Here is a 25,863-nt window from a genome sequence, read left to right as displayed (position 1 = left end):
AAGGCACCTGGAGCCCCTCCTGATGGACAACAATAATAAATTATGCAAAGGGCCGTGCCAGGTACTTTTTCATTATGAAACAACACAGGAACAATTATAAAATATAACGTAGGGAGGAGGGCTGGGGAGGTGGTTGGTTGATTTTATTTTTTTACTTTTTAATTTTTAGGAGCCTGTACTTGGTCTAAAAGCAAGAAAAAAAGTCTGCCTGTGAGGCCTTTCCTTAAGGTCAATGGAAAGGATTTAGTTTCTTTGGATAAAGCAACAAGCATGTTTCCATCATCCCTCTAGATACCTTAGGTCAGATGTGTGGCAATATCAATCACAGCCTGTATCCCACCAGCTCTCATAAACACCTTTTATCCAGCCACCAGGAGTCCTACAGTCACAGAATCATAGAATATCCTCAGTTGGAAGGGACCCATCAGGACCATCAAATTCAACCCCTGACCCTGCACAGACACCGCAACAATCCCACCCTGTCCCTGCGAGCGTTGTCCAAACCCTCCTGGAGCTCTGGCAGCCTTGGGGCTGTGCCCACTGCCCTGGGGAGCCTGGGCAGTGCCCAACCAGCCTCTGGGGGAAGAGCCTTTTTCTAAGATCCAACCTGACCCTCCCCTTTCACAGCTTCATGGATTGGGAAGAACAGGAACTAGAGGAGCTGGGGGGTGGCTTTTTCCATTTTGAGACACAATTACTTTGGAGGAAGCAACCAATTCTCTTCACCTCAGCAGTAGTATATGAAGTTCTTTAATTCTGAAGACAAAAGAGGCTTCAAGTAAACCCTCCTGAAAGCAAGAAACAGCACTGGGAGTTAGGAATTGCTGTCCAGATGTCCGTAGGGAAGGTCAAGGAAAGCCCTTTGCCACCAAGCCAGGAGGCATCTCCTGACACAGCAGTTTGGGATTTCCCAAGTGCACAGAAAAGAGGTCCACAGGGCAGGGACTCACTGATATCTCAGATGGGATTAGCAGAGCAAACCTGGAGTCATTTAAGCAAAATGTTCCTCAAAATGCCAACAGAAATGTGGGTAGCATCTGACTCCTCCTGCACACATCACAGGGGAGGTGTCCAGCCCTTGGCTCACCAGGTTGTCATTTGCTGCCCCTCAGGAAAAAACAAGATGTGAAAGGGACTTCGATCTCTCTGTCCCTGCCTTCCCCCTCCTAGTCCTGCTGCTGCTTCCCATCACTGCAGAACATTTTGCTCCACATCCTCATGGCATGGGAAGTTTCGTTTTTGTCTCCCCCCATTAAGTTTGTTAAATCCAGTGGGCATTTTTGAAGCCTGCTATCACCTACGTGGAGGACACTGCCCACAAAGTGTTGCTTTTCTGTAAGTGATTTGGGCACAGGATCAGTTAGGCAACACCAGTCCTTAAAAAGCTTGGTCCAGGTGTACTCCCACATTCCCATCTCCCCTTAAAACAAGCTCTTGCAGCCTCTGTGTGACCTGTGCAGGTACCAAAGTGCCACCGGAGGGCAAAGACAGGTCAACTGCTTGGATGGAGCTCAGACAGCACTGCAGGCAGGACAGGACAGAACCTTGCTCATGAGCAGAGGCCCAGGAAACCCAAAATCAGAGAATTACAGAATTGTTTAGGTTGAAAAGGACCTCCAAGATCATGGAGTCCAATCCTTCCCCAGCACTGCCTAGCGCACCACTAACCCACGTCCCCAGGTGCCACATCCACCTGCACAGGACAAGCCAACAAGGCAACACCAGCACCACATGCCCAGCCAGGACTCAGCCTCAGGATCATGTCAGGATGACACCACTGCAGTGCTCCCTCCTTGCTCCACCTTGAAGCCACGAGAGCAGTGCATGGAGCACACACAGGTGCCACCACCCCAATGCTGCCACCTCATTTTACTGTTAAGCCACATGCAGCACACATGCATATTTAGGAAAAGGGATCAAATTATTTAAAAGCAACAACCAGTCCAAGTGGGCAGGGGAAGGCAGAGGGGAACATCTCAGAAACCCTTCAGAGTGAAGGGAATAACTAGAAAGGTTAAGCAGAGAAAGTGTGTGTGACAATGTCCAAGTTGCACAATGTCCAATTTTGGAATCAACTTGTGCTACAGTGAGGAGACTTGTACTTGAGCAAGCTTTTAACAGGCCCCAGACTCCTCTGGGCAGGGGTGACACTCCAACCCCAGCACTGGGCTGCTTCTCACCCAACCACTCTTCCCACAAGACATAATCCTCTGCACAATGCAAGCACAGCAGATCTCCATGGTTGGACCCAAAACTTTGCACTATATGCTTTTTTTTCCAAATACTACCAACCTGACATCTATGTGTAGTTAAAAATACACCAAACCAATTTTTCAAGTTAGGATCTGCTTCACATAAGCTGGTTTGTTGCTTGTGAGCACCCAGGTGTGCTGTTCTCCCAAACATTTGATCACTACCTTCACCAACCTAGAGAGGAGCTAAGCCCTTCTAAAAATCTGGTCTCAGCTGCTAGGTTCTTTCTGCACTGTTACACTGGGAAAGATTTTGATTTGGATCTTAAGAACACCTAGAAACTTGCGGTCCCAACAAGCATTTTTGCTTAGTCCTGCTGAATTATAACGGAGGTGTATACAGTTGCTAAGCAAGACATCAAAACACAAGTCTACAGTGCATATAAACCTTTCAGTTCTCTTTGAAAGTACTGTACTTTTTTAAGTCCTTCAGAGAACTTCTAGACACTAAATCCAAAGCAATTTTATGCTAAGCTTAAAAAGCGTTATCTCTAGAAAGGCAAGGATGTATTTTTGTACTTCTCCAACATGGATTTCAGAAAAAGATGTTCTAATTCCAAAAGTAACGGCTAGATCCAAAGACAACAAGTGTAAGAACAGCTGCAGTGGTCCTTCTAGCAGTCTTGCACTCACCCACAGCACCGCGAAGATGCCAGTGAAGAGAGCGATAACCAACCCCACAACATCCTTCCTTCAAATATTCTTTTATCCTCTAACCAGTCCTCTGCCAGCCCTGGTATCCCTGTATTTAATAACTGTTTCTGGGTTTCACTTCCCTGACCATATCCCATTCTCTGGTCTCCTTGTGAGCTCCAGACTCCATCATGCTGGGCCAGCAGGAGCTCACACAACTCAACCCAGCACTTGGCTGGAGCCCTGGGGCTCGAAGGCAGGTCTGGCAACACAAACCCAACCCAGCAGCTCAGCCACAGGTGCAGGCTGTCAGAAGAGACAGGACCTGCCACCCACGCCCAGTGCCCTGTCACCACCCACGCTCTCCTCCTGTCACACGGGACCTGCCCTGGCACTTGCACTTGAGACACAATCTGAGTTTGTTGAACCTGCAGGACCCCGTCCAGCACAGCAGCAGCACGGACCTGGCCATGGCTGGGTCAGGGTGCTCCCATCGGATCCACACACGCTCCCTCCCTGTCTGCAGGACAGCAGATCCTTGATGCTGCAATGGACAGATGTGACCCAGCACCGGGGGTTGCCCCACATGCCTCCACCATGGCCACAAGTGCCCTGCTGCCACATCACAGCTTGTCTCCCAGCACTGGAATTACTCTGCTTTCCAAGGAATTGGAGAAGGAAAACCAAAGAAAAATTCACACTGCAAGGAATAAAAAAAGTTAAAAAATCTAAAAAAATTTAAACCAATTTTGGTTTATTTCCATTGCTTTGTTCAAACCTCCTCTTGTGCTGAAATCCAGCAGAAACAGCCAAAGGCATCTCTAAGTTCAGTTATTTCTCAGCACCAGAATAACACATTTAATAAGCACTCAGAGGCTTTGCTGAACATCACACCACAGCTCTGTGAACAACAGCTTTTGGACTGATGATTTTTTTTACCAAAAAAAAAAAAAAAGTCTTGTGCACTCATAAAAATTCTGGCTTTGCAGTGTCTTGTGAAGCATTCAATATGAATTAGCAATATGCTGTAGCGGGATGAGCATCGGAAGGAGCTCACGATTCCCAATACCAAGACATGCCAGGCATTGTGTAATGACTGGTGTTTCCAACAGAATTTGCAGTTTTAATAGCCTGGCAGCATCAAACCCTCTTCAGAAAGACACATGGTGATGGCACTCTTGCCCAACATTGTCATTCAACTGACAAAACATCTGGAATGCCAGGAATGAGCCGCTGCTCTGCTGCTGTGCTGGAAAGACTGATGGCAGCAGGTACCACACCAGCTGAAGGGTGGAGTCAACCAGGGACTTGGGCACAGCACTGCTGCCGTCAGGAGCTTGTCAGAGTGCTGAAACTGCCTCCAACAGCCAACAGCTGACTGACCTCATCATTGCTGTGGATATTTACCCACATGGCAGAAATCTTCAGGTTCTTGTTAGCAAAGATAATACAGATTGAAGTGTTACAACATCTACATTTCTTCCTGAAAGAAATGGATAGATGGACACACTGACTCCAAACCAACAGACAAGGGATCTGCAGCAATGAACAACAGATTGTGGCTTTGGTACATCAGCTGTTGCAACTCTAAACAAAAAATTTGTATCCTGTCAGTGCAGGGATTATACCTAAAGATCCTAATACAGCCATTCCTAATGCAAGCAAACACGGTGCAAAAAGTGAGAGTATAGAGAAATAAGCAGCTGCAATCATGTTACCTGCAGAGCAGGAAGCTGAGGGTTTTGTGGTTTTCCTTTTCTTTGTAGTTCCAGATAAGTAAAACCCCAGAGGACAAACCCAAGCCTCTGCAGAGCTTGGCTCCAGCACATAGATCACAGTCAGGAGGTGAAACTTCTGTGGAGAGCTCTGGTCTCCTTCCACCACCCAGCTCAAAGCATTCTGCTCACCCAAAGGACACACAAACTCATTCCTTCCCCAGTACAGGAACTCCAACGACAACATGTTACCTTTTTATTGCTACACTTTTTATACTGAAAAAAGTGCTTTTTAATACATATTTATCCTGCAGCACTATTTGCAGGCCCTGACTTGAGGATTGGAGTCTCACTGTAATGTCACACTGAAGGGAGACCTGCCATCACAGAGACAAGCACAGCAGGATCTCCAGTCCCTTCACACCCAGGGTACCCCACAATCAGCAGCCCTGCCTTCCCACACAGATGGTCAACCCTACCTTTTTCCCCTGGTTAGTTTTAACCCAAACTGCTGCCCTGAGCACCCTCCTGCCAGCTGCTTTCACAAGAGTGAGCACAGGAAGGGTGTGAAAGGCACCGCTGTCTCCTCCAGCAGTGCTGCCATTTTTTCATCACCTGGAACCAGAGCACTGAACCCAGGCAGAAGGCTGTAACCCACCACACCACCTGTCTCTGCAAGATTTTGGAACACACCCTGAGTAGCTCACCGAAACCATCAAGTCACCTTCCTCCATAACTCCAACTGCTCAGAGGTGCAAGGCTTCAGCATCCCTGAAAAAACAAAATGGTTCTGGAGTTACAGCTCCCTCCAGCTGGTAATTTCTGTGGCTTCCCTCTCTAGCAGAGCAAAACCTGCTAGGAATTTTATGAATCTCCAGTGGGCCAGTGGTGGTGCAAGCCATGGCCACACGCTGTTTCTGAATTTGTATTTACTTACAAGTCCCACGTGTGTGAATGACTCCATGCAGAATCAAACTGCCTGGGAGGAGGAGGAGTATAAAATCTGCCTGGAAATGCCAATCCATTCTAATTTTTATTCCTTTCTTTTGAACATCTCACAAGAAGCAGTCAGTGCCTGTCAGAAGTAACATTTACCTGTGCAAGTCACAGCCATTTCTAGGCATCCTCCCTCTACTGAAACTGTTTGCTTCCAAGGCTTTTGGACAAGGAAACAGAGTCTGAACAAGAAGAGGTATAAATCACAGCAAATAATTCAAATTTCTAATTCGTGAACAAAAGCTGGTAAGAATCACATCAGCTTTATTCTGATGCTGCTTGAGAAACCCTGAGACACATCTGCAATGAAGTGTTTCTCCCTTTCAGGTGGTGCCTTTGCCCTGAGACATCCAGCGGAGACTGGTCAGCTTCAGGCCCTGTCACATCCACAAACAAGACATGTCATATTGAAAAATGCCATTTTTCCTAAAAAATACAGTCCTAGTTACTGTTGACACCTTCAAAGATTAAGAGAAAGAAGCTATTTAACTAAAAGATCCCAATACATGAATGAATGACAACAAAGAGTAAGTTTAATCTCAGTGTGGAATACAATAATTGCACCGAAGTTCCCTATTGAACTGAAGTCACAGACTTCTTTACTTTGTGTTTAGGTTAAAAATTTTAAAATCATTTAAGAACTGAGCAAAAGTTTATATTTGCTACCAGAAAGCAGAGTTTAGTATGTCATACAGTACTCCCAGTTTCCAGTGCCATCCTTTCACAGCCATTAGGAGCTGCCTAGAAGATCTAGTAGTCATTGAGGGACTCACCTCCATCCATCAACAGCACCCCAGCTCACAGGTGCCAGACAGGCACACACTCATCCCCATCAGGATTTAATCACACTCCTCACCTTAAGGTGGGAAGACATTTGGGGTGTGCCCTGTCATTAGGCTCGATGCCAGGGGTGGGTGGCACATACCCAACTCTGGGGGTATGGCTGTCCCTTCCTCCCCCGAATGCCATGGGGCGTGGAGTGCTCTCCTCACTCTGTCATACCCTGCCAGAGCAAACGTCCCACCTCACTGATGAGTCTCCCACAGCCTACAGGAGGGTTTAGGGCACTGTACACCACCATGGAAAGAGCACCTTCCCTCTCTCCTGAGCACCCTCCTGGCCACACACTCCCAACCCCCTCACCCAGAGGTGCTCCCTGCACATGGAACAGATCTGTGCTCTTCTTCATCACCTCTCCATTTTTAAAACTCACACCACTGTGCACCACAGCTTCCACAGTTCAGCTACCCAGTGCACAAAGAACCACTTCCCTGTGGGTTGGTTGTTTTTTAACCCTCTTGCTACTTTAACCTACTGAGTATCAAATCTTACACCAGCAGACACAGAGAAGAATGCCATCCAACTGCTCCACATGTTCAAATATTCTTATATTAAAATGTTCCACATATTCAAATGCTCACTTTGAAACTTCATTATGTCTCAATTTTGCTGTTAAAGCAAACAGCTTACCCCTGAAGTATTAAATACCTGCCTAAAATTGAAATTACATTGGATTCATGTCAGTTTTAACACTGTTTAATGCTCTTTAGGTAAGACTCCCCTTTGAGTTGTTCTTGATTCTATTTTATTTTCTTTTTACTTCCTCATATGATAATTGGACTGCTTCCAGTTCTTATTTTGGCCAAATTTGTTCAATGAGAAAACTGTAAGACAGTAATTTCACCAGCAATTAAAAGCATAAAGCAGACTTTCTTTAGCTTTTATTGGTTACAAAACAAGGAAAATCATGTGCACCTTACTATCTGGTGTCCTATATGTTAAGACTCACAGTGTAAGAAAAAATTATTGATATAAAAAAGCCAGGGTTGGCATCCTGAAAGATCTGTTCTGATAGACTCTATCAAAGAAAATATGCCTAAGGAATATCTTCTAGCACTACTCTATTAAAGCTGTAACTGCCTTCATTTATAGGTGCTATGAGAATCACCACTGAGATGACTAAATCCAAGTTCTGGTTTCTTGTCAGCAAATGGGGCAGAGATGTGAATCCTGCCCTGCTCTGGGAGCTCAGAGCTGGGCTCCACCTGCAGCCAGAGCACAGCTCAAAGGGAGCCCTCAGGAAAACACACCTGACCAACCTGCTCACTGTTTCTCTGCCAGGGCCTTCTCCTGTCTCCTGCTCCATTTTCCTGGGAGCAGGCTACCCTCCTCTTATTCCGAATGCTCTTCTCTGCACTGCTGTGGCCTCACCTACAGTATTGGGGCAGTTTGGGGGGACACAATGGAAGGAAGAGATGGAGCCATTAGAGAGCGTCCAAAGGAGGGAAGGAGGATGGAGAAGGGCCTTGATTTGAAGGCATATGAGGAGTTAATGAGGGCACTTGGTGTGTTCAGCTGGAGCAGAGGAGACTGAGGGGAGACCTCACTGCAGTTCCACCTTCCTGGGCAGGGGCAGAGGAGGGGTAGGGACTGAGCTCTGCTCTGGGGGGACCAGGGACAGCAGCCAGGGAAGGGCTGGAGCTGTGTCAGGGCAGGCTCAGGTTGGATCTCAGGCAAAGGTTCTTCCCCCAGAGGCTGGTTGGGCACTGCTCAGGCTCCCCAGGGCAGTGGGCACAGCCCCAAGGCTGCCAGAGCTCAAGAACCATCTGGATGATCCTCTTGGGCACAGGGGATGGGCCTGTGCAGGGCCAGGAAGTGGATCCTTGTGGGTCTCTTCCAACTCAGCATATTCTGTGATTCTGTGAATAACATACACTGAGCCCCCTAAACATGACCTGCCAAGCACAGGACAGCTGTAAGCTGTATTCCATGCTCACTTTTGTTGCCTTTACACAACGTTTTATTCCATGTTTAGGTCTCACATGTCCCGTGAAGGGCACTTTGTACCCACCCCATGGCTTGGTAAATACCAGATCAGAAAGATTAGCAAGTGGGTGCAGGAGAGCACAAAAAGTGACACACAGTTGATTCATTATCAAAACAAAACAAGAGAAAGGAGCTGAAGGGAAGCCTAATAAAAGCCCAGCTCTTACTGCCATGGAAATACAAGGGATGTCACTCCAAAAAGTGTCACTGCACACATTCACAGTATTCTTTATTTTTAAAGTAGCCAAAGCGCTAAAACAATCACCCTGTGAAAATGCACTTGTTCATGTGTTCATGGCATTCCTCTAAAGCTACACAAATATTTAGGAGGAGAAATGAAATTACATTGGGAGGGGATCTTCACATCAAAGTCTGGGAAATGCACTTCAGTCTGGATGTTTGCAACCCTGACAGAAACAGCAAAAAATACTGAAAAGACATTGACCCTTTCATTTTCACCATACAGACTTGCCAGCAAAAAAAAAAACGGGAAAGAAGTACCCCTGGGAACAACCCTGTCCCCATAGAGGGCAGAGCTGGGCGCAGGCAGGAGCCCAGCTTGGAAATGGAGAACAGCTCAGGTTGGTGCCTGGGCAAGAAATGCCATGGGACAGAGATGTGCTCAGCCATGGGACAGGGACCTCAGCCACAGGAGGTTTGGTGCCATGTCCCACTGCCTTCGGAGATGCATCCCAGCACACGGCAGAAGCTGCAAGCCAAGCGCTGTTCTCTTCAGGACAGCAGGAAGTCAGTTGCATTGCAAATTTTCCCCCTCGTTTCACAGTTTCTTCATACACCAACCAGTTCGTGTCTGGGTGTCCCAAATCCAGGTTAACAGAACATGAACACATCTCATGTCTCAGTTGACAGTAGTTTTGCCCAATTATTCACTAAGGCAAAGCTGCCAACCTGAACTGAGACACTTGCTGCTGTTTTCCCCTGAAGGAGCTTCAAACATCAAGTTTCCTAGATATCTGTACACCCTTAATAGCTTTCTTTTAGCTCAGAATAAATAGGTGCTTTCCAACCCTCTCCTAGGGGAGTAATTCTGACATGCAGGCTCACTCTGTGCTGGAACACTGAAGCAAAGATCTTTCTTAGCTTTTCCAAAACAGAAAAGCATCAGTCTGTGAAAAGTTATGGCAAACAAACCATTTTCTATATACGATACCTCAGAAGAAATGTCTCTGAACAGCAGTCACAAAACATACTGAGATAAAACCCACAGATACCAAATGTTTAAAAAACATTAACAATTATCTCTACAGATATTAAAAGTGCCGTAACAAATAAGCATATTGAGCACAAACAAAAAAACTTTATGTAATTTGAAAGAAATGCAGAGTCAAGATTTCTACAATTCAGATTTAAAAAACAAAACAAAACAAAAAAAATCAAAAAAACCCCACAAAACAAAACAAACAAACAAACAAACAAAAACCAAAACCAAACAAAAACCCAACAAACCCAAAAACAACCAACCAAACAAGCAAACAAAAAAACCCTACAAAAAATCCATTCAGAGCCTTGGTTCATAATACAGTTTCTACCTTACTGCAGCAGGGGTTTGACTAGACATCTAAGGCAATGACAGAAACTAGATGAACCCTCCAGAGTTCTGCAAGTCCCAGGGGCCACACACAGCATGAGAGACTCTCACACCACCTCTGGGAACAAGGTCTCTGACCTCTTCACATGCTCTCATCCCTTACAAAGGGGCAGGACAAGAAGGGACCCACAAAAGTACGTGGTGCCCATACCACCCATGCTTGAGATTCGAGGTATTCACCTGTAAGCTGAGCATGGGTACCTTCACCCTCACCACCACGGAAAAGCACCTGGTCTTCACTCCACAGAAGTTTTAACAAGTGCAAGTCAAACCCCAGTGGCAGCAGCTGGTGTTGGTGGCAGTTCAGGAGGCAGCAATGCCCTGGGCTCCATCCACTCCAGCCACGGGCAGTGCCTCTGTATAGTGACACAGTGCTGCTGTCGTGTCACAGGCAAAGCAGAAGGCACAAAGCCACCTCAACAATTGGTGACCTTTTCAGAAGTTTAAATTCAGCTTTTGGTGCACTAGCACTGTGAGAAATGGGGGCTTCCTCAGGAGCAGGAATAGTTGGTTAGTTGGAAGAAAAAGCAAATTCTCAGTACCAATATTTATAAAAAACGAAGAATTAAGCTAAAAAAATGGCATAGCTTTCTTTGTGCTTTTTCACAGAAGTTTCTCTGAAACTCTTAAGCAGAAGAGACCAGTTCTCAGGCATTGCTCAAAATCAAAGGAGAGCATCACTATTAAGAATATCCTTTTATGCTTCAATATTTACTCTAAAATCATAGATAAAATTGATCTTTTAGATCAAACTTTAGACTGTGCTGCTTTGAGTAGAGAGCAATCCCATCATGTCAGGATCCAACATTTTATAAACCAACCTTTAGGGGTGGCACAGCTCAACACACCAGCAAGGGGACCAGCACCAGCACCTGGAAGGAAAGGAGTGGACCAAGGTACCATGTGGAGTAAAAGTAACAAACTTTAAGACTGTCCCCAGACAGACTGTTTTGTCCCCAGAAAACAGAAGGTTTGCAGTAAATCTGCCCATATTAAGCAGTATTTTAAAACAGATGGTCCAACTGCTCATGCTCAGGCGATTTCCCACAAAAGCCCACCTCTCCACCTCTGCCACCGCAGCACAAGACCAGAGCTGGGAAAGCGCAGCATTCCACACCTCCATCAAAGACTCCTGCCCAGAGCAAGGGAAGACACAGGCAATGGCTTTTTGCAATATTCCCCCACGGGTGCTGCTAACGACAGTTCCCCTGTGAAACAGCAACCTGGGCAAGCAGCACTGCCCGCTGCCCCTCTGCACAGAGCTGCCAAACCCTCCTCGCCCCTGCCAGCAGGAAACTCAGGCTCACAGAACACCAGAACGGTTTGGGTGGGAAGGGACCTTAAAGCCCATCTCATTCCACCCCCTTGCCATGGGCAGGGACACCTTCCACTAGCCCAGGTTGCTCCAAGCCCTGTCCAACCTGGCCTTGGACACTTCCAGGGATGGGGCAGCCACAGCTTCCCTGGGCAACCCGTGCCAGGGCCTCCCCACCCTCACAGGGAAAAAAATTCTTCCTAAGTAAAGAATTTATTCCTAATCACACAGGGATCACACCAAACAACCACACTGCAGACCTGGGTACAGATCCGTTGCTTGACATAAGGGGCAGGTCATGGCAAAGCTCCAGCTCCTTGAGCAGTGAGGACAACCCAGCACTTGGAAGAGGCAGATGTGATCGCAGGCTCTGGTGGTGCAGGCACTAAAGCCATGTGCATGGAGAATTTGGCACTGTCACACTTGTGGAAAGCAGCAAGCTTGCTGTTTTACTAGGGTAAATAACTAGAGGCAAACAAAATTTCCCTGCTAAAGAAAGAAGCACCATAGAGTCTCTTAACAAAAAATCCCCAAGTGCACTGGATTTTAAAGTTCTTGGAAAAATGCTGTACTGCTGCTGCAGAGGGCAGGAGGGCCCTCAGTACAGAAGGAGCCTGTGAGTCTGCCCAGCTAATCCCCGTGGTCTCACGCTGGGTAACAGAAGACTGTTGCAAAAATATCAGCCAGTAGCCCCAACTCGGATCCAGCTATCTTCTTCCCTTGCCCTTGTCCCCATTAACTCCTTCTCCCCCTGAGTTCGCAGTAAAGGCAATGCACCAGTCCTGCACACAAAAGCATCAAGGGTCCTCCTGGCTTCTGCAAGGTGTCTGAGCACCACAAAGAGAAGTTTTCCCCCTTTGCAGCCACCCGTGCAGAGCCCACAGCCAGAGCCAGCACTGTTGCCCACCTGCCCCACAGCAAACTGACCTGTAATGCCTTGGGTTATGATGCTGCAATTTCTCCACAACAGCAGGGCTCCCAATTTTTTGCTGAGAAGGTGAGAGCTGCATGACCTTTTATCAATGATGCAACAATCATCTCTGCTCGTGGCACCAGCACAGCTTGGGTCTGCTCCTGGTGCTGCTGCCCTTGGCGGCATCTGGGGAACGGGGAAGCTGAGGTATCAGCCTGGCCCTGCTGGCCATGTTTTCTGCTCCACGCAACACCATCAGTAAACTCCAGAGACAACAAGAACTCCAAAGTTATTTGCAGTAACTTCCCATCAGCAGAACGGAGCATCCATATGCTCCAAAGGGGAACAGAGGCTGGTTCTTTGCCTAGCCCAAGGCACACCACGGCAGGAATACCATCACACCCTGGAACACCTCTGAGGAACAGGCATTACAGAGGGAGCAGCACATGCTTATTGAAGATGCCACACTAACAGCTACACAGGTATCATGAAATCACCACAGTCCAGCAACAGAAAGAACATCCACAGCTAATGAAATTGTCTTCTGAAAGCCAAGAGTCCAAACTGGTTTTAAAGATGAGCTTGATATGCTTATGCATGAGGTAGAAAGGGGTAACTAGTGGAGACAAAATAAGAAACTTATGGTAGGATTCCCCCAGCACCTAGCTTGCCAGTTCCCCCTTCAGAGGGGAGTAAGAGCATTGGCTGGGCTCTGGCTGATCCCAGAAGAGTGTGTGTGCACGTGCAGTGCAGACACAATTCTTTCACTGCATTTCTATCTGTGATTATTTTTCTTTTATTTTCAAAGAGACTTGCAAGGGTCTTTGTATTTCTTTGAGTTGTTACACAGACCAGAGCACATCAAAGCCATAGTCATCTAAAACAACTGCCATACTTGGGACTAAGGAAACTCTTCTTTCACCATATACAGGTCACCATCGAATCATAGAATCATCAAGATTGGAAGAGACCTTTAAGATCATCAAGTCCAACCATCAACCCAGCACTGCCACTGTAACCCCTAAACCACTACACCACATCATCTAATGCCAGATCCAGACATCTCTTTAACACCTCCAGGTACCACTCCTGGAGGAGGTACAACTCCACCACCTCCTGGGCAAGTATTCCAATGCCTGGCCACTCAAACAGTGAAAACATTTATTCTAATATCTAATCTGAATCTCCCCTGTCTCAGCTTGAGGCCATTTTCTCTGGTCCTCTCACTGCAGACATGGCAGAAGAGACCAGCCCCCATCTCACCACAACCTCTTTTCAGGAAGAGCCTCCTCTTCTCAAGACTAAACAAACCCAGCTCCCTCAGCCCTTCCTCATAAGACATGTTTTCTAAACCTCTCACAAGCCTTGCTGCCTTTGGCTGGAACGTTCCAGTATCTCCATGTCCTTTTTAAAGTGAGGGGCCTTGTTCATCTGAAGCACTGGGCAAAAGTACTTCACAGGATCACTCTGAAGTTCTGTTCACAATTACCATTTCTGCAACATCCAAAGCACTGGGAATAGCCTCTGCATTACAAGCTGGGATTTTATACTTTAGCTATAGGTAGAAACTTGGAAGAAAATAAAAATATTGCTGTGAGCCTGTTGCAAATGCAGAGGATGTCAGAACCCACAGGGAATGGAGACACCTGGGTTAGCCATGCTGGGGACCTCTCTGGGTCTCAAAGACTCAGGACATGCCAGCACAGGATTATTCTGAGAACATGAACACTGGGCAGTCTGAGCTCTGCTGCCACAGTATCACTCAGATTTGAGAGGAAAACCCAACATAAACCTTCCCAGAAAGCTTACATTTACTAAAAGGAAATCACACTGTGGACAAGCAGGTCCTGGACCGTATCCCACGTGCTGTGAGAGCAGCACAGTGCCCTGGCACAGTGCAGGGTGCAGCTCAGACCTTTGGCAGCTCAGTGATGAAGCAGGTTCCCTGCTGCCAGTTCAGTTCCAGGCTCCTGTTCAAGTCAGCCCTGACTAAGGCCTGTCTATATTAAAGCAAATGACCAGGACAGAAATGTTCCAGGGCTTCGCTGAAATAAATCCTGCATTCACTCATTCTTCATCTACCGTATTTCTGTAGGGCAGGAAAAAAGCAGCTGACCTGACAAATCAGACTTGGAATTTCTTCAAGTCACAGAAGATCCCAAATCATGTCCGTGATGGAGAAGCCAGGCAAGCCCTCCTACCTCATACAGACGTGGGCCACAGACCAACTCCCACCACTCCTGTCTCAACCTTTGCCACTTGCTGAGAAGAGCCTTCTCCCGTTTGCTCAGCTGCAATCCTCATCAGCGGGATCAGCAGGGATAAACCCATGGGAACAGGCCAGAGAGTAAATTCTTGTCCCCAGCCCAGAGGATATCTAGCACTGATACACAGTGGCAATGCTTCCCAGGAAGAGTATCTGGCTACCACTCTGGTGAAACCAGCTGGGGGGATAAGCTCCAGGATATTACTCCAATTCTCCTCAAAAAGAAATAAATTAATTAGAAATACATTTTAAAATAGATTTTGGATTTTCAGGAGAATGCTGGCAGGCTTATTCAGATATTCTACAACATGTGGTCCCAGAGCAGAAAGAGCTCAACCGCCAAGCTGCTGCCTAAAGCAGCACATCTCCAAACCTTTACATCCAACCCTTTCTTCTTCCAACAGAAGTCCAAGCTCATTCACAATTCTTTTGTGTAAACTTGCATGCAAACTTACACCACAGTGCCACACTTTCTAGTGACAACAGCTGGGCTATATATTAGATCTGAAAGCAGAGAGCTGACCTCTACCTTTCCCCAAATCTCAAAGGAAATCAGCTTTAAAACACTGCAGTTTCCACGTGCTGACTGATCTCACTAACCCAAGGCAAAAAGGACTTTACAGAATGGACCAAACCTCCTCAGCTCTGGGCCACAAGTCTTAGCCAGCATTATATAGAGCCATCCTGATCATCCTCCCCCTTCCTACCCTGTGTCTGTCCAGGTTTCTGAGTGGGACAAGAGGAAAGAAGAGGATATCAAAGGTAGGATGAAGTTTCCAGTGTTTGACACGAGCCCAGGCCCTGAATTGACACAATTCAGGAGGGGAACTGGTCTTACAGGAAAACTCAGACATGGTCCCATTGCTCCCTAGAAAGGATTTCCAAATGCAATGCTTTTATCTTGGTCCACAACCCCTCCCAGGTCAAACAATACAGCCATATGTTTTTAAGAGAAACTGTTTTATCTCTGTCCACAAACCTCTTCAAAGTACAAACACTTAGCTCTCTGGTCCAAAAGCAAAGTGATGGCTAATTCAGTTCAGAGAATTAGGTCCAAAGCAAATCATATAACCCTTTTGGTCCACAGAAAAAAATAAGCCTAGACAAAAACAGATAAAGGATAAACTCCCATTCAGCTCAGCTGTCTGCTCCTCCTTACGCCACAGGGCATCTCCTGAAGCACCTCAGAAAGATCAAATAAATTATTCAAAACACAGACTAATTCCTGGCGCTTGGACTCTTTGTTTGCTCCAGGACCAGCAGAGCTGTCTGCTTCCTGGAGGGCTGGCCCCGCCTCCGGTAAAGGGCAAACACAGAGGCTTCGATTTGCACAAGAGGAAATCAATTTAGCAGCTAATAAATACACAACTTGTGCAACACATATACTCACTTCTCCCTTGATGCTCATGCAGAAGTTAATGGGCCGTACCCTGCTAAGCACCACCGTCACTGCACTCTCCACGTGCACAGCAGCTCAGCTCACCTGAGAGGAGAGCTGGGAGGGAGACAGGCAGCAGGATGCCTGGCAATACCATGCTGTACTTCCTCACTAACAGCAATTAGAAGAGATCCAGCCACAGAGGGCTACAGCCTGAGGAGTCAAGGTAACACATTTTGGAAGATGCTCTGCAGCATCACATGATGCTCCTGATGCAAATCCAGGCCAGCAATATCTCACAGGCTCCATGTGGGATCTGTGCAGGCGTGGAGCAGGCACTCAGCAGGGTCACAGAGAGCTCCAGTGGGACCTGTGTTTGCCGAGTCTGATCTCTGAAATAGTCACAGACCATGCACAGGAACTTAAACAAACCTGTGGCATCTGATAAAAATTGCAGTGGCACCTTTCCACATAATCATAAGGAGGCACAGACGTGTTGCACCTGCAGGACTAATTTTGAAGAAACATCCACCTAAGCAGACCAAAAAACACACGTCATGGAGATCTTCAAGATCTAAAGCTTCCCCTGAAACAAAATAAATCCCAGTAAGATTGCAGATGCCCATAAGAACCAGATGAACCTAACCTAAAATAAAGTGAAATGGAAAGTTTAGAACCAAAGTCAGTGCCACAGCCTGTTCAGAATGATGACTCCCGAATGCTAAGGCTGACACAAAGTTTTACTGCTGTGGTTGAGGCAGCTCAACTGCTGAGGCAGAGCAAGTTTTCAATTCTCCCTCCCTCCCTTATAATTTCTAAATGTATTTGGCTGCCAGAGTTTATCAGTCTTCTTTCACATCCTTTGGCTTATAACACTTCCCTGCTGTCCTCTGGGTGCTCTGGGTTTACCATATTAAATCACAGAAAGTTCAGGTCTCTCCCACTGCGAATCTCCCTTCGACTTCAGGAAGAGTCTTGGGAAAAAGACCAATTCACTAAGGGACAGTTCCCAAGAGGTAAAAACACTGGGATTAAAGGCAAAAAGGAAGCTAATGAGCCCCAATAGGGTGCTCTTCTACCTGTAAAGGTCAACGTACACCAGAGAGCTGCTTCTTGCACTCACAGCTTCTCAGCCCAACGCAACTGGGGAAATCTGCTTCATCCCTGACAGGTAAAAATACGCACAAAAAAACCCCAAAAACCAAACAAAAAAACAGAAGCCAGATGAACTACTCGAGCCCACCCCCACACAAAAGATTGAAAACAGCATCTGGGGAGGCTGCACAGATTATTTTGGCAGCCCGGGCAGCGCACACCTCTGCCCTGCCAGCAACGCCAGCTATGAGGGCTGGCTGACACAGTGTCAGCACCCAAGGGAGCCTGCAAGGGGACCAACTGACTCGGGCTTAGATCAGCTTAGCAGGCACGGGATTTAGGATAAGCATACATCCCTATGCCATACTGGCACGGTTTGAAAAGTGATAGAGCCAAGTCGCCATGTTCTCCACCTGCCTCCAAGAAGGTGGGTTTCCTCCCTCCTGCCACCCCCAGCAGCATCATCCTGCCCCCTTCCCGCTCTGCAGTTCAGGGAGCTGTGTCCCTACAAGGGGAAGGCAGGTCCTGAGCTGGGACTGCTCACGGGGCCAGGGGACAAACATGGCCCCAAGAAGGGAGATGCCTTCAAGGTGAACAGAGGGGCTGCCTATATTAAAAATATATGTATGTAAAAGGTACATCTGTACCAGCACTTGCAGTCAGTTTAAATCTGGTAGCACAGGACCACCCCTTCAAGAGACTGCCACACCACACATGGTGTCACCTGCAGTGGCAGTTTTCCAAGCATCTTGTACACAGTTTATGTAAGTTCACCTAGCAAACCTCAGCAAGAGACCTGTAACAGAGATAACTTGTCCAGCAACTCAGCAGTAGTACAAGGAGGTGGGGTGGGGGTAGAAAACAGCGTGCAGAGTCACAGCAAAAATTACTTTGTCTTGTTCAGACAATCAGAAGAACCACAAGCGAAAACCAAAGAGGGCTCCAAGGCGCATAAATCCTTCCTGCCATCCCAGAGTATGAGATGAAACCCACTCTCCCTGCAATTTCATGCTTTATGGACGATGACATAACCCCTTGGCACCTTCAGGATAACTCAGAGCACTTTCCTTCTCATTGATTTTGATAATCAAATATTTCAATATTTTAAAAGCCCCTGAACACCCAAGTGAGTGCCAGCTGCGAGGGGTGAGCCTCACACTCCTGTTCAGACATCCTCCAAACACAAGAGCTGGTGTCACCAGAGGGGCATGTGCAGATGGAAGGATAAGAAACATGTAATAGCTATTCCACTCTTAGCCCAGCACAGGCACAGTATCCAAGTTATCTACGAGCTCAGCCAAAGAAACACAGGTGAAGTGTCTCACACCAAGGATTTACCATGAGTAACTAGTACACAGTAACTAATCTAGCTATAGCAACACACCCTTTTGAAAGGAAGACCTTTTTCCCTGCTCAATGGGCACTGCACTATCATTTAACCACGGCTCACACATCCCTTCTGCAATCAAACAAGTCCTCAACATGAGAAGAAACGTGAGTACCCAGAAGACAGACAAAAGCCATTTGCAGGGAATGCCAGCAGCCTGGAATAACATTGTGCAAGATTCACATTACTGAGGGCATTGGACAAGGGAGCGGCAGTGGAACTGCACAGGGAGAACCAAAAAACAGAAGCTGACCAAACCTATATAAAAACAGCTTAAAAAATTAATAACTACTGGCCCAATTGACTTAAAGACACAAATTCTTTTAAAGTGGTGTCCTTAGAGGGACTCAATTTCTCATTGCAGAAGAGATGTTACAGCCCAACAACCATAAATGACCAGAATCAACACAGGAATCCCCAAAACATTTTTTCATCTCTTCAAAGCCAGCAGACAGAATGTACAATAATAATAATCCATCCTGACTAGAATATCCATGAAAAAGTCATACCCCAAGGTGACGCCTCCTGAACAACAATGAAAAGGTTCAGCCCCAAAATCAGGCAAGTTCTCCTCTGCCTGCTGCTGCAGCACAGCAATCCCCATCTCCTTGAGTGGATGCTGCTGTCTCAGCACGTGCAACAAGGCAAGATAAGGGCAACACTCACATCCACATCTAAGGAGGTATTTGAATACAATGCAGCCCATTTTAAATAAGGTACACGAGAACTGGGAACATCACCAGCACCTTTCCAAAGCTGGTCCAGATCAGTGCACTCCAGCCTTTGTGAGAGGATGCCAGAAGCATCACATCCATTCAGAGATTTTAATTTCTTTAAACATCACATCAGTGAAGCCTAGATGGATATTTCCTGTAGGTTCCCACCCCATGGGGCAGAGCACGACACAAACCTCTTCCCCTCATGCAGTTTTCCTTTCCAGTCTCCACAGGCTAGAACAGCTCTTCCTCCATTGGGAAGCAGACCCTCACTTTTAGTTTCACATAAAATCTTATCAAACCTAAATCCAACAGAAGACACCTGACTTCAAAACAGTGATCACGTACATTCCAGCTATACAACACTAACAAGGTGTTTATGTGTGTTTGATACATGCAGAGCTTGATGTGGTTACACGAGATTCCTGTAAGCAATGCTTCATTGCATACACATGAATTTAATTTGGGGGACTCCTCAACAACATCAATTTTAGAAAGTACACATTCTGACGGTTTTTTTGCTTCCTCTCAAAACTCATCTTTCTCTTGCAGGATGACCCTCACTTTGATGAGCAACAGTGTGACTTCCACGACTCTTGGCTTCCTCAAATCAGCATAAAATAACTGAAAAGGCCTCTCAGGTCTGAGGAGACTAACTAGTACTTTTGGGCTGCCCCTTTAGCAGGAAAACAGACAGATCAAGAATATCACTTGATTACAATTAAACCAAAATAGAAAGCCAAAATGCCAAACATATGCTCACATGCCGCCAAGACTCAAACACAAAGCAGATACAGCCACAGGATCCATAAAGGAATAAACTGGGGGCAAAAATGAACTGAAATACATTGGTTTGCTCACCACTCAACTATCTTTACCTTCCATAACAAATGCAAACGTGTCCAAGTAGACACACACCCAACAATCTGCCAGTGTCAGCCTGCACCAGTGCTGACTGCTAACACATACGGGCTTGATAATTCCACTGAGGGCAAGAGGAAGTGCAGGCACCCTCTGATTTTATTCAATCAGTTCCAATCTGCTGAAGACACAACTCACTTGGCCTGTATTAGCATAAGAACAGGTAATTAATACACAGGGACAGATAATGCTTATTTTACTACCTACTGAGGACATGGGTTAATTCTTCCCTCCAGTCCCCTCTTTTCTTATCTTGTTCTTTTCCATCTTCCTTGTTTTCATATCTGCATCATACATTTCATTTTACCCTGCCATCCACACACTGCTTCATACCTAACCTGCTGCTCCTTCACAACTCCTGCACCTTCCCACTCACTCCTTGCTCCTCAAATTCCCCTCTGAGGTTCCCTAAGCAAACTGCCATGTTTACATTGCTGACTCCTCTCACTTTCTCCACCCACGGTGCCCCTCTGCTCAGAGAGGCAAGTCCCCCAGCCAACCTTTTGACAGTGCCCACTCTGTATTCCAGCAGATCCAATATCTCACTTCTCTCCTCCTGCCAGACCTGGGTCCACCTTCTGCAGTGGGGAGGGGAGCTGCTCCAGTCACTCAATGCACTCACCAAAGCAGCGCTACAGCAGAGGAGGACACAGGAATCATGGCATCTCTTAGTGAATTCCTGTACCAAGGATCACTCTAGTCATGATGCCCACAAATGGTTTCAAGAAATATTCTGCTTCCCCCAGCACTGTTGCAGGAGCCATAACCACCCCACTGACACGGTTACACACCCACACCAAACCCACCTGACTGGGAGACTGACAAAGTCCATCGCAGTGCTCACCAGTTCCATCACCTGCCAAACACGAACAACTCCCAAGCCTTAAAAAGCCTCCCAGCAGCTCTTTTCCATCAGGAAGAGAAAGGTAGAGGGCAGAGCTTCCTCATAAACAGGCAGAAACTGATCACCCAATTCCAGTAAGTCACTGATGTTCTGAATGGCACCCAAGGGTGAGACAGGGAATCTAGTTCATCTCCTCATGCACCTCTTGGCAACCTCCCTGCCCAGACTCCTTTCCTCATATCCACAGAGGACTCTCTCACCAGAGAAAGACCTTCTCTGATTTTTGCTAAAAACAGAAGGGTTATGGCTGAAGCCAGGTACAGAGGGTAAAGACATCAAGGAGGGAACAGACAGGACCACAGACACATGTGAAGGGAACTTAGAATCCTGAATTCCAGCTGAACGGGTCAGGAATTCCCACCCAACACAACTGAGCCATCATGTACACTCTGAGAAGTACACATACAGTTCTGCTTGGCTTTTGAGAGACACCAGAGCATGCAGCAAGGATCTGGAGAAGTCCCAGTTGCCTCTAGTCTTCCCCAACGCCCAACATAGAAGCTGAGTCCATAACAACTCCTGTTTGGCACTGAAGTTAGGATGAGTGACTCCAAAGGTTGTAATTAGAATCAAAATTCTCCCTATGCCTTGAAATTAATTACATTTTTAGATTTCACACCATCATTCTTCAAATGATCATTTTTTTCATAATGTGAGCAGTAAAGACTATTACTAATTTTGGCAATGAGAGAAACACAAAATTGCTCCAATTACAGTTTGAGTGTTGTTTTTTCCTTAAATCACTGTCAAAGCATGGTATCCCATTTCCCACAGAATCTGTTTTCTCCCCAAAACATCCAAGACACGAAATATTCTGAACCGTTCCCAAGCTTCAACATTACGCAAGTAAGACGGACAACAACTCTTTGCACCAGCAGTCACAGGCATCCAGACAGACTCCAGTGTGCATGCAATAAACATTAAAAAATTATGGATTAGGATCTATTTTAACACTTAGAATTCCAGCTCTCCTTTGTCTCTTAGCTGTGCCTTGAAGACAGCACCATGAACTGCACTGGTCGGCAGACCCTTTGGGAAGAAATAAAGCTCCAGGTCCTTTGGCACGGGCGGCAAATGCAGGCTGACAAGAGAAGACATGAGCATGAAGCCAGGGCACACAGAACAGTAAGGACAAGAAGACCTGAAGCAACCCCTTGCTTGATCATGAGGGTCTGAGGACCATGGCTGAACTGTGAGCCCAGGACGAGGACAGCACAGTGTCCCCTCATCTCCATATGGTCACCTCCGCATGGAGGACTTGAGTCTGTGTGCATCAAAAATGCTGTAGGATATCAAATTAAAAACAAAACAAGGTGGCCTGTAGAGACCTTCTGGATCTACTGCCCTAGCCTCAGACATCAATGTGATGGGCCTCAATTTCCATGAAGACTTCTCCCCTGTACCACTACCCTCCAACTATCCCCCAGCCCCAGCCCCTGCCAAACACCCTGATAGCAGATCCCCCTTATGAAACTGCCAGCCCTCACAGCAAAACAGAACTCCCTGCGAGGGTCTCTCATCTAAGTTCAGCTTGCCCAAGCACATGTCCTGTGGGCAGGCTCTCCAAATACAACAGATTGCTGTCCAGAGGAGCACTGCCACAGCCCCTTGGCGTGGGAGTTGTCCCACTCTCTCCCGCTCCCAACGTCCCTCGCAGCACCAGTTGCACAAGCCAGGTCGGAGTGTTTCTGGCTGAAAATTAACTGAGCAAAACTTTTTTTTTAAAATATAATTACTTGTTTCCAGCTTAATGACTTCCCTGCTCCACCTTGCCATGCTGTTTAAGCCAATTAAATCGACACTGACGCAGTCCTACCTACTCTTCTCCCCACCCAGCAACGCATTCCTGCACCTCCCAGGCTCCCATGCCTGCCCAGCCCCACTACAAGCACACACTGGGCATCCCAACTGCGGAACACTCGACACTTTTGGGAGCTTCACTTTGTTCATGTCAGCTTGCCTTGGCATCAGCGGGGACATGTGCTGTGGGCAAGGCCACAGAGCACCTCAGAGGGCAGCCAGACCTGCCCCAGCAGCCTGCAGACCACCTGCAGGATGTCCAGTGCCTTCCTATCCCACCCACAGACCACAGATGGCATGGCAACAGAGGGATCTCTGTCCTCCTGGGACGGAGTTTCTAGCAGGTTCCAAGAACCATCACCACCACAGCAACCTGCTGCTCAAGAGCGCTCCCAGGATCCTACGCTCCAGTCCTCCTAGGCACCTAAACACTCAGCTGTTGCCTTAGGAAAAACCACCTCAACACTGGCCTTCACTTGGGTATCATCACGCTGGCCCGTTGTCCCGAGTCAATACTTAAACAGCCACTTAAACCAGATACAACAGAACCAACTGCCCTTCCTCCACCTGGAGAGAGGGTGCAGATGATACACCACCACAAGCTCATGGGGCATCACAGGTTCTGAGATCACGGTGCAAATCCAACCCTCAGCCCTGGAGACACAGGGGATTCAGAGGAACAACTCAAATAAGAAAAATGGGTCAGGTGGAAACACAAGGGGCAACAAGGAGGGTTTTAACTACCCTGCAACAAGGCTAGTTCTTGTTTAGTCACAACGGCTTTGGTATATCATGGTCGAGTTTTTAACACGTGTATTTAATTCACAAGGTCTGGGATTCTGTTTTTTGAAAGGTGGATAGTAGTACCTTGACAAGGCCCAGTGGGTACCCAATCCTTCGCACAGGGGAAGCTACAAACAGCCAAAATTCACCTTTTTATTCCACATATACCAAACTCTTCAGTTTAACCATCAGTTCTCTGCCCAAACAAGTCCCCATCAGTTTCAGTGCAGACCATCCTAGAGAGAACAGAACGTGGACTATAGCAAACAACTGTGACAAACATTATTTGCTGACAGTACCTGCACCTCTGTCACAAAGAGAGCAACCTTTCCTTCTTCCTGCTCCCAAAACAGGTCAAACAGCTTTTCAGTATTACCATTACTGTATTTAATTTGAAAAAAAACCAAACCAGCACTGTGCCACTTCAGCCTAACAAGGACTAAAATGCTGCTTAAGCAGAGAGTATTTTTCAGTGATCCAACTTTAAAGGAGAAACTCAAACGGTGTTTGCCGAGGCCTTTCTAAAAAATAAATATCCACCGTTTTTGTAAGGCTGCTCAACCATCAACAAGTGCCGGCGGGAACCAACATGACCCTGCTGCAGCACTGTAAATTTCCATCCGAAGGGAACAAAACTGAACCGCAAGTTCACGCTGAGCTGATTTTACTTAAACATCGGTCTCGAGGAGAGCACACTCCGGAGGCGAGGGCCGGGGCGCCCGCGATGGCCGGGCAGAGCCGTCCCGCCGCAGCCCCGGCCCGGCCGCTCCGCGGGGCTCGGCGGGCACGGCCCGGGGACGCTGCTGCTGCGGCCCGCGCAGGGCCCCCGGAGCGGCCGCAGGACCGAGCTCGGCCGGGAGAGGCCGGAGCCGCGTCCCGCCCGGCCTTTGTGCCGCGGCGGGGCCGAGCTCGGGGCAGGCCCCGGCGGGCAGGGCCAGGGCCGCGCTTCCTCCCGCCGAGCGCGCCGGGCGCGGCCGGGCCAGAGCGGGGCCGGGCCGGAGCGGGGCCGCCGGGGCTGAGCCGGGGCTCCCTGCGGGCAGCGCCGCCCCAGAGCCGCGGCCCGGCGCGGGGGGCGCGGGCGGCAGCGCCAGGGGGTCCCCGCGGCCCGGGCAGGGCGAGCCCCGCGGCGTCCCCGGCCCGGCCCGGCCCGGCCCAGCCCGGCCCAGCGCTGCCCGGGCCGGCGGTGCTTACCCTGCATGCTGCTGCTGCTGCTGCCGCCGCTGCCGGCGGCGCCCGGCCCGGGCCCGCTCCCGCTCCCGCCGGAGCCGCCGCTGGGGCTGGGAGTCGCCATTGTGCGCGGAGCGGGAGCGGCGGCGGCGGCGCTGCGCAGGGACCTCCCCGGCAGGGCAGGACACACGGCCCCGCCGCCCGTCCGCCCCCGGCTGGGGCCGCCAAACCCCTCCCCGCCGGGGCCCCGCGCCTGCGGCACCGCTGCGGCGGGGCGGGGGCGGTACTGGGGCACCCCCGGGCCCGCTCGGGCCGGCCCCGCTCCGCTCCCGCTCGCTCGGCCCGGGGGGCACCGCCTGCAGCCTCTGCGGGGACCCCGCACCGCCGGGCCCGCAGCCCCTGGGCCGGGGGTGCCCGGACATCTGCGCTTCTGGCCCCCGGCCCCGGACAGGCCCCTGGGGGGCCAGCGGTCGGCCCGAGCAGCTCTATCGTATTTCTCATCTTCTCTCCAGGGTTGGGGATTCTCCCACTTGCAAACTTCTCCTGACTCCCCCGAGACCGCGAGGCACGACTCCCTCCCGTGCTTTCCATGACACTCCGGGCATCATCCCCCTTCCTGCCACCATCAGCCTCCTCCTTCTTTTCTCTCCGCCTTTGGCCGCTGCTGTTCATTCCACCACATGGTTTCTGACCCGTCCTCTTAACTCCAGCAAACGTACAGTCCTAGTCGTGGGGACAGCACATGCTGGGAATTAGAGCAGTGGAATGGTTTCCCCAGAGCCGTGGGCTCCCTCCAGCTCTCTGCATGACATGGGCGAGTCCCTTCCCTGTGTCTTCATTTTTGTAACAAAAATGATGCTGACCCCCTTTATGAATGGAGATCTGCTGAGGAAAGAGATGGATGTCCAAGTGTTGGACAGAAGTGTGAGGCCTTTTTCCCTGCTCCTCCACTGCCCAGGCCACCATGGAGGTGATAATACAGGAAACTCCTCAAGCCTTGAACACACACTGGAAGTGCTTCCAGGAGCTGCCAACCATCACCCTTTGTGCTAGTGCGATGGGGGAGGAGGAGCTGCCCCTCCCCCAGCCTTCATTTTTCCTTCTTCCTCCCCCAGCGCAGCTCATATTGATTTATCTCACCAAGATTTTTATTTCCTCATATTCTTTGAACTTGGGAAAACATCTTC

At 48.4% G+C, this 25,863-nt stretch overlaps 1 protein-coding gene across 3 annotated transcripts in view; it reads right to left on the bottom strand.

The window, feature by feature from the left end:
* The window catches only part of MAP2K4 (mitogen-activated protein kinase kinase 4), a 94,393-nt gene extending 69,280 nt beyond the window's left edge, over window positions 1–25,113 (bottom strand). For 2 of the 3 annotated variants that reach the window (XM_064675600.1, XM_064675601.1), the window contains exon 1: window positions 24,701–24,906. In XM_064675600.1, the coding sequence (XP_064531670.1) occupies window positions 24,701–24,800 (100 nt within the window). In that variant the 5' untranslated portion in view covers window positions 24,801–24,906. Of the gene's footprint in view, window positions 1–24,700 lie in introns of all 3 variants that reach the window. The other variant, XM_064675599.1, reaches the window with a different exon arrangement.
* Between the last annotated feature and the right edge of the window lie 750 nt (window positions 25,114–25,863).

The sequence above is a fragment of the Pseudopipra pipra genome, chromosome 19 (assembly GCF_036250125.1).
Source record: "Pseudopipra pipra isolate bDixPip1 chromosome 19, bDixPip1.hap1, whole genome shotgun sequence".
Taxonomy (NCBI): Eukaryota; Metazoa; Chordata; class Aves; order Passeriformes; family Pipridae; genus Pseudopipra; species Pseudopipra pipra.
Note: the sequence above shows the minus strand (reverse complement) of the source record. Positions and strands in the feature narration are given on the sequence as shown.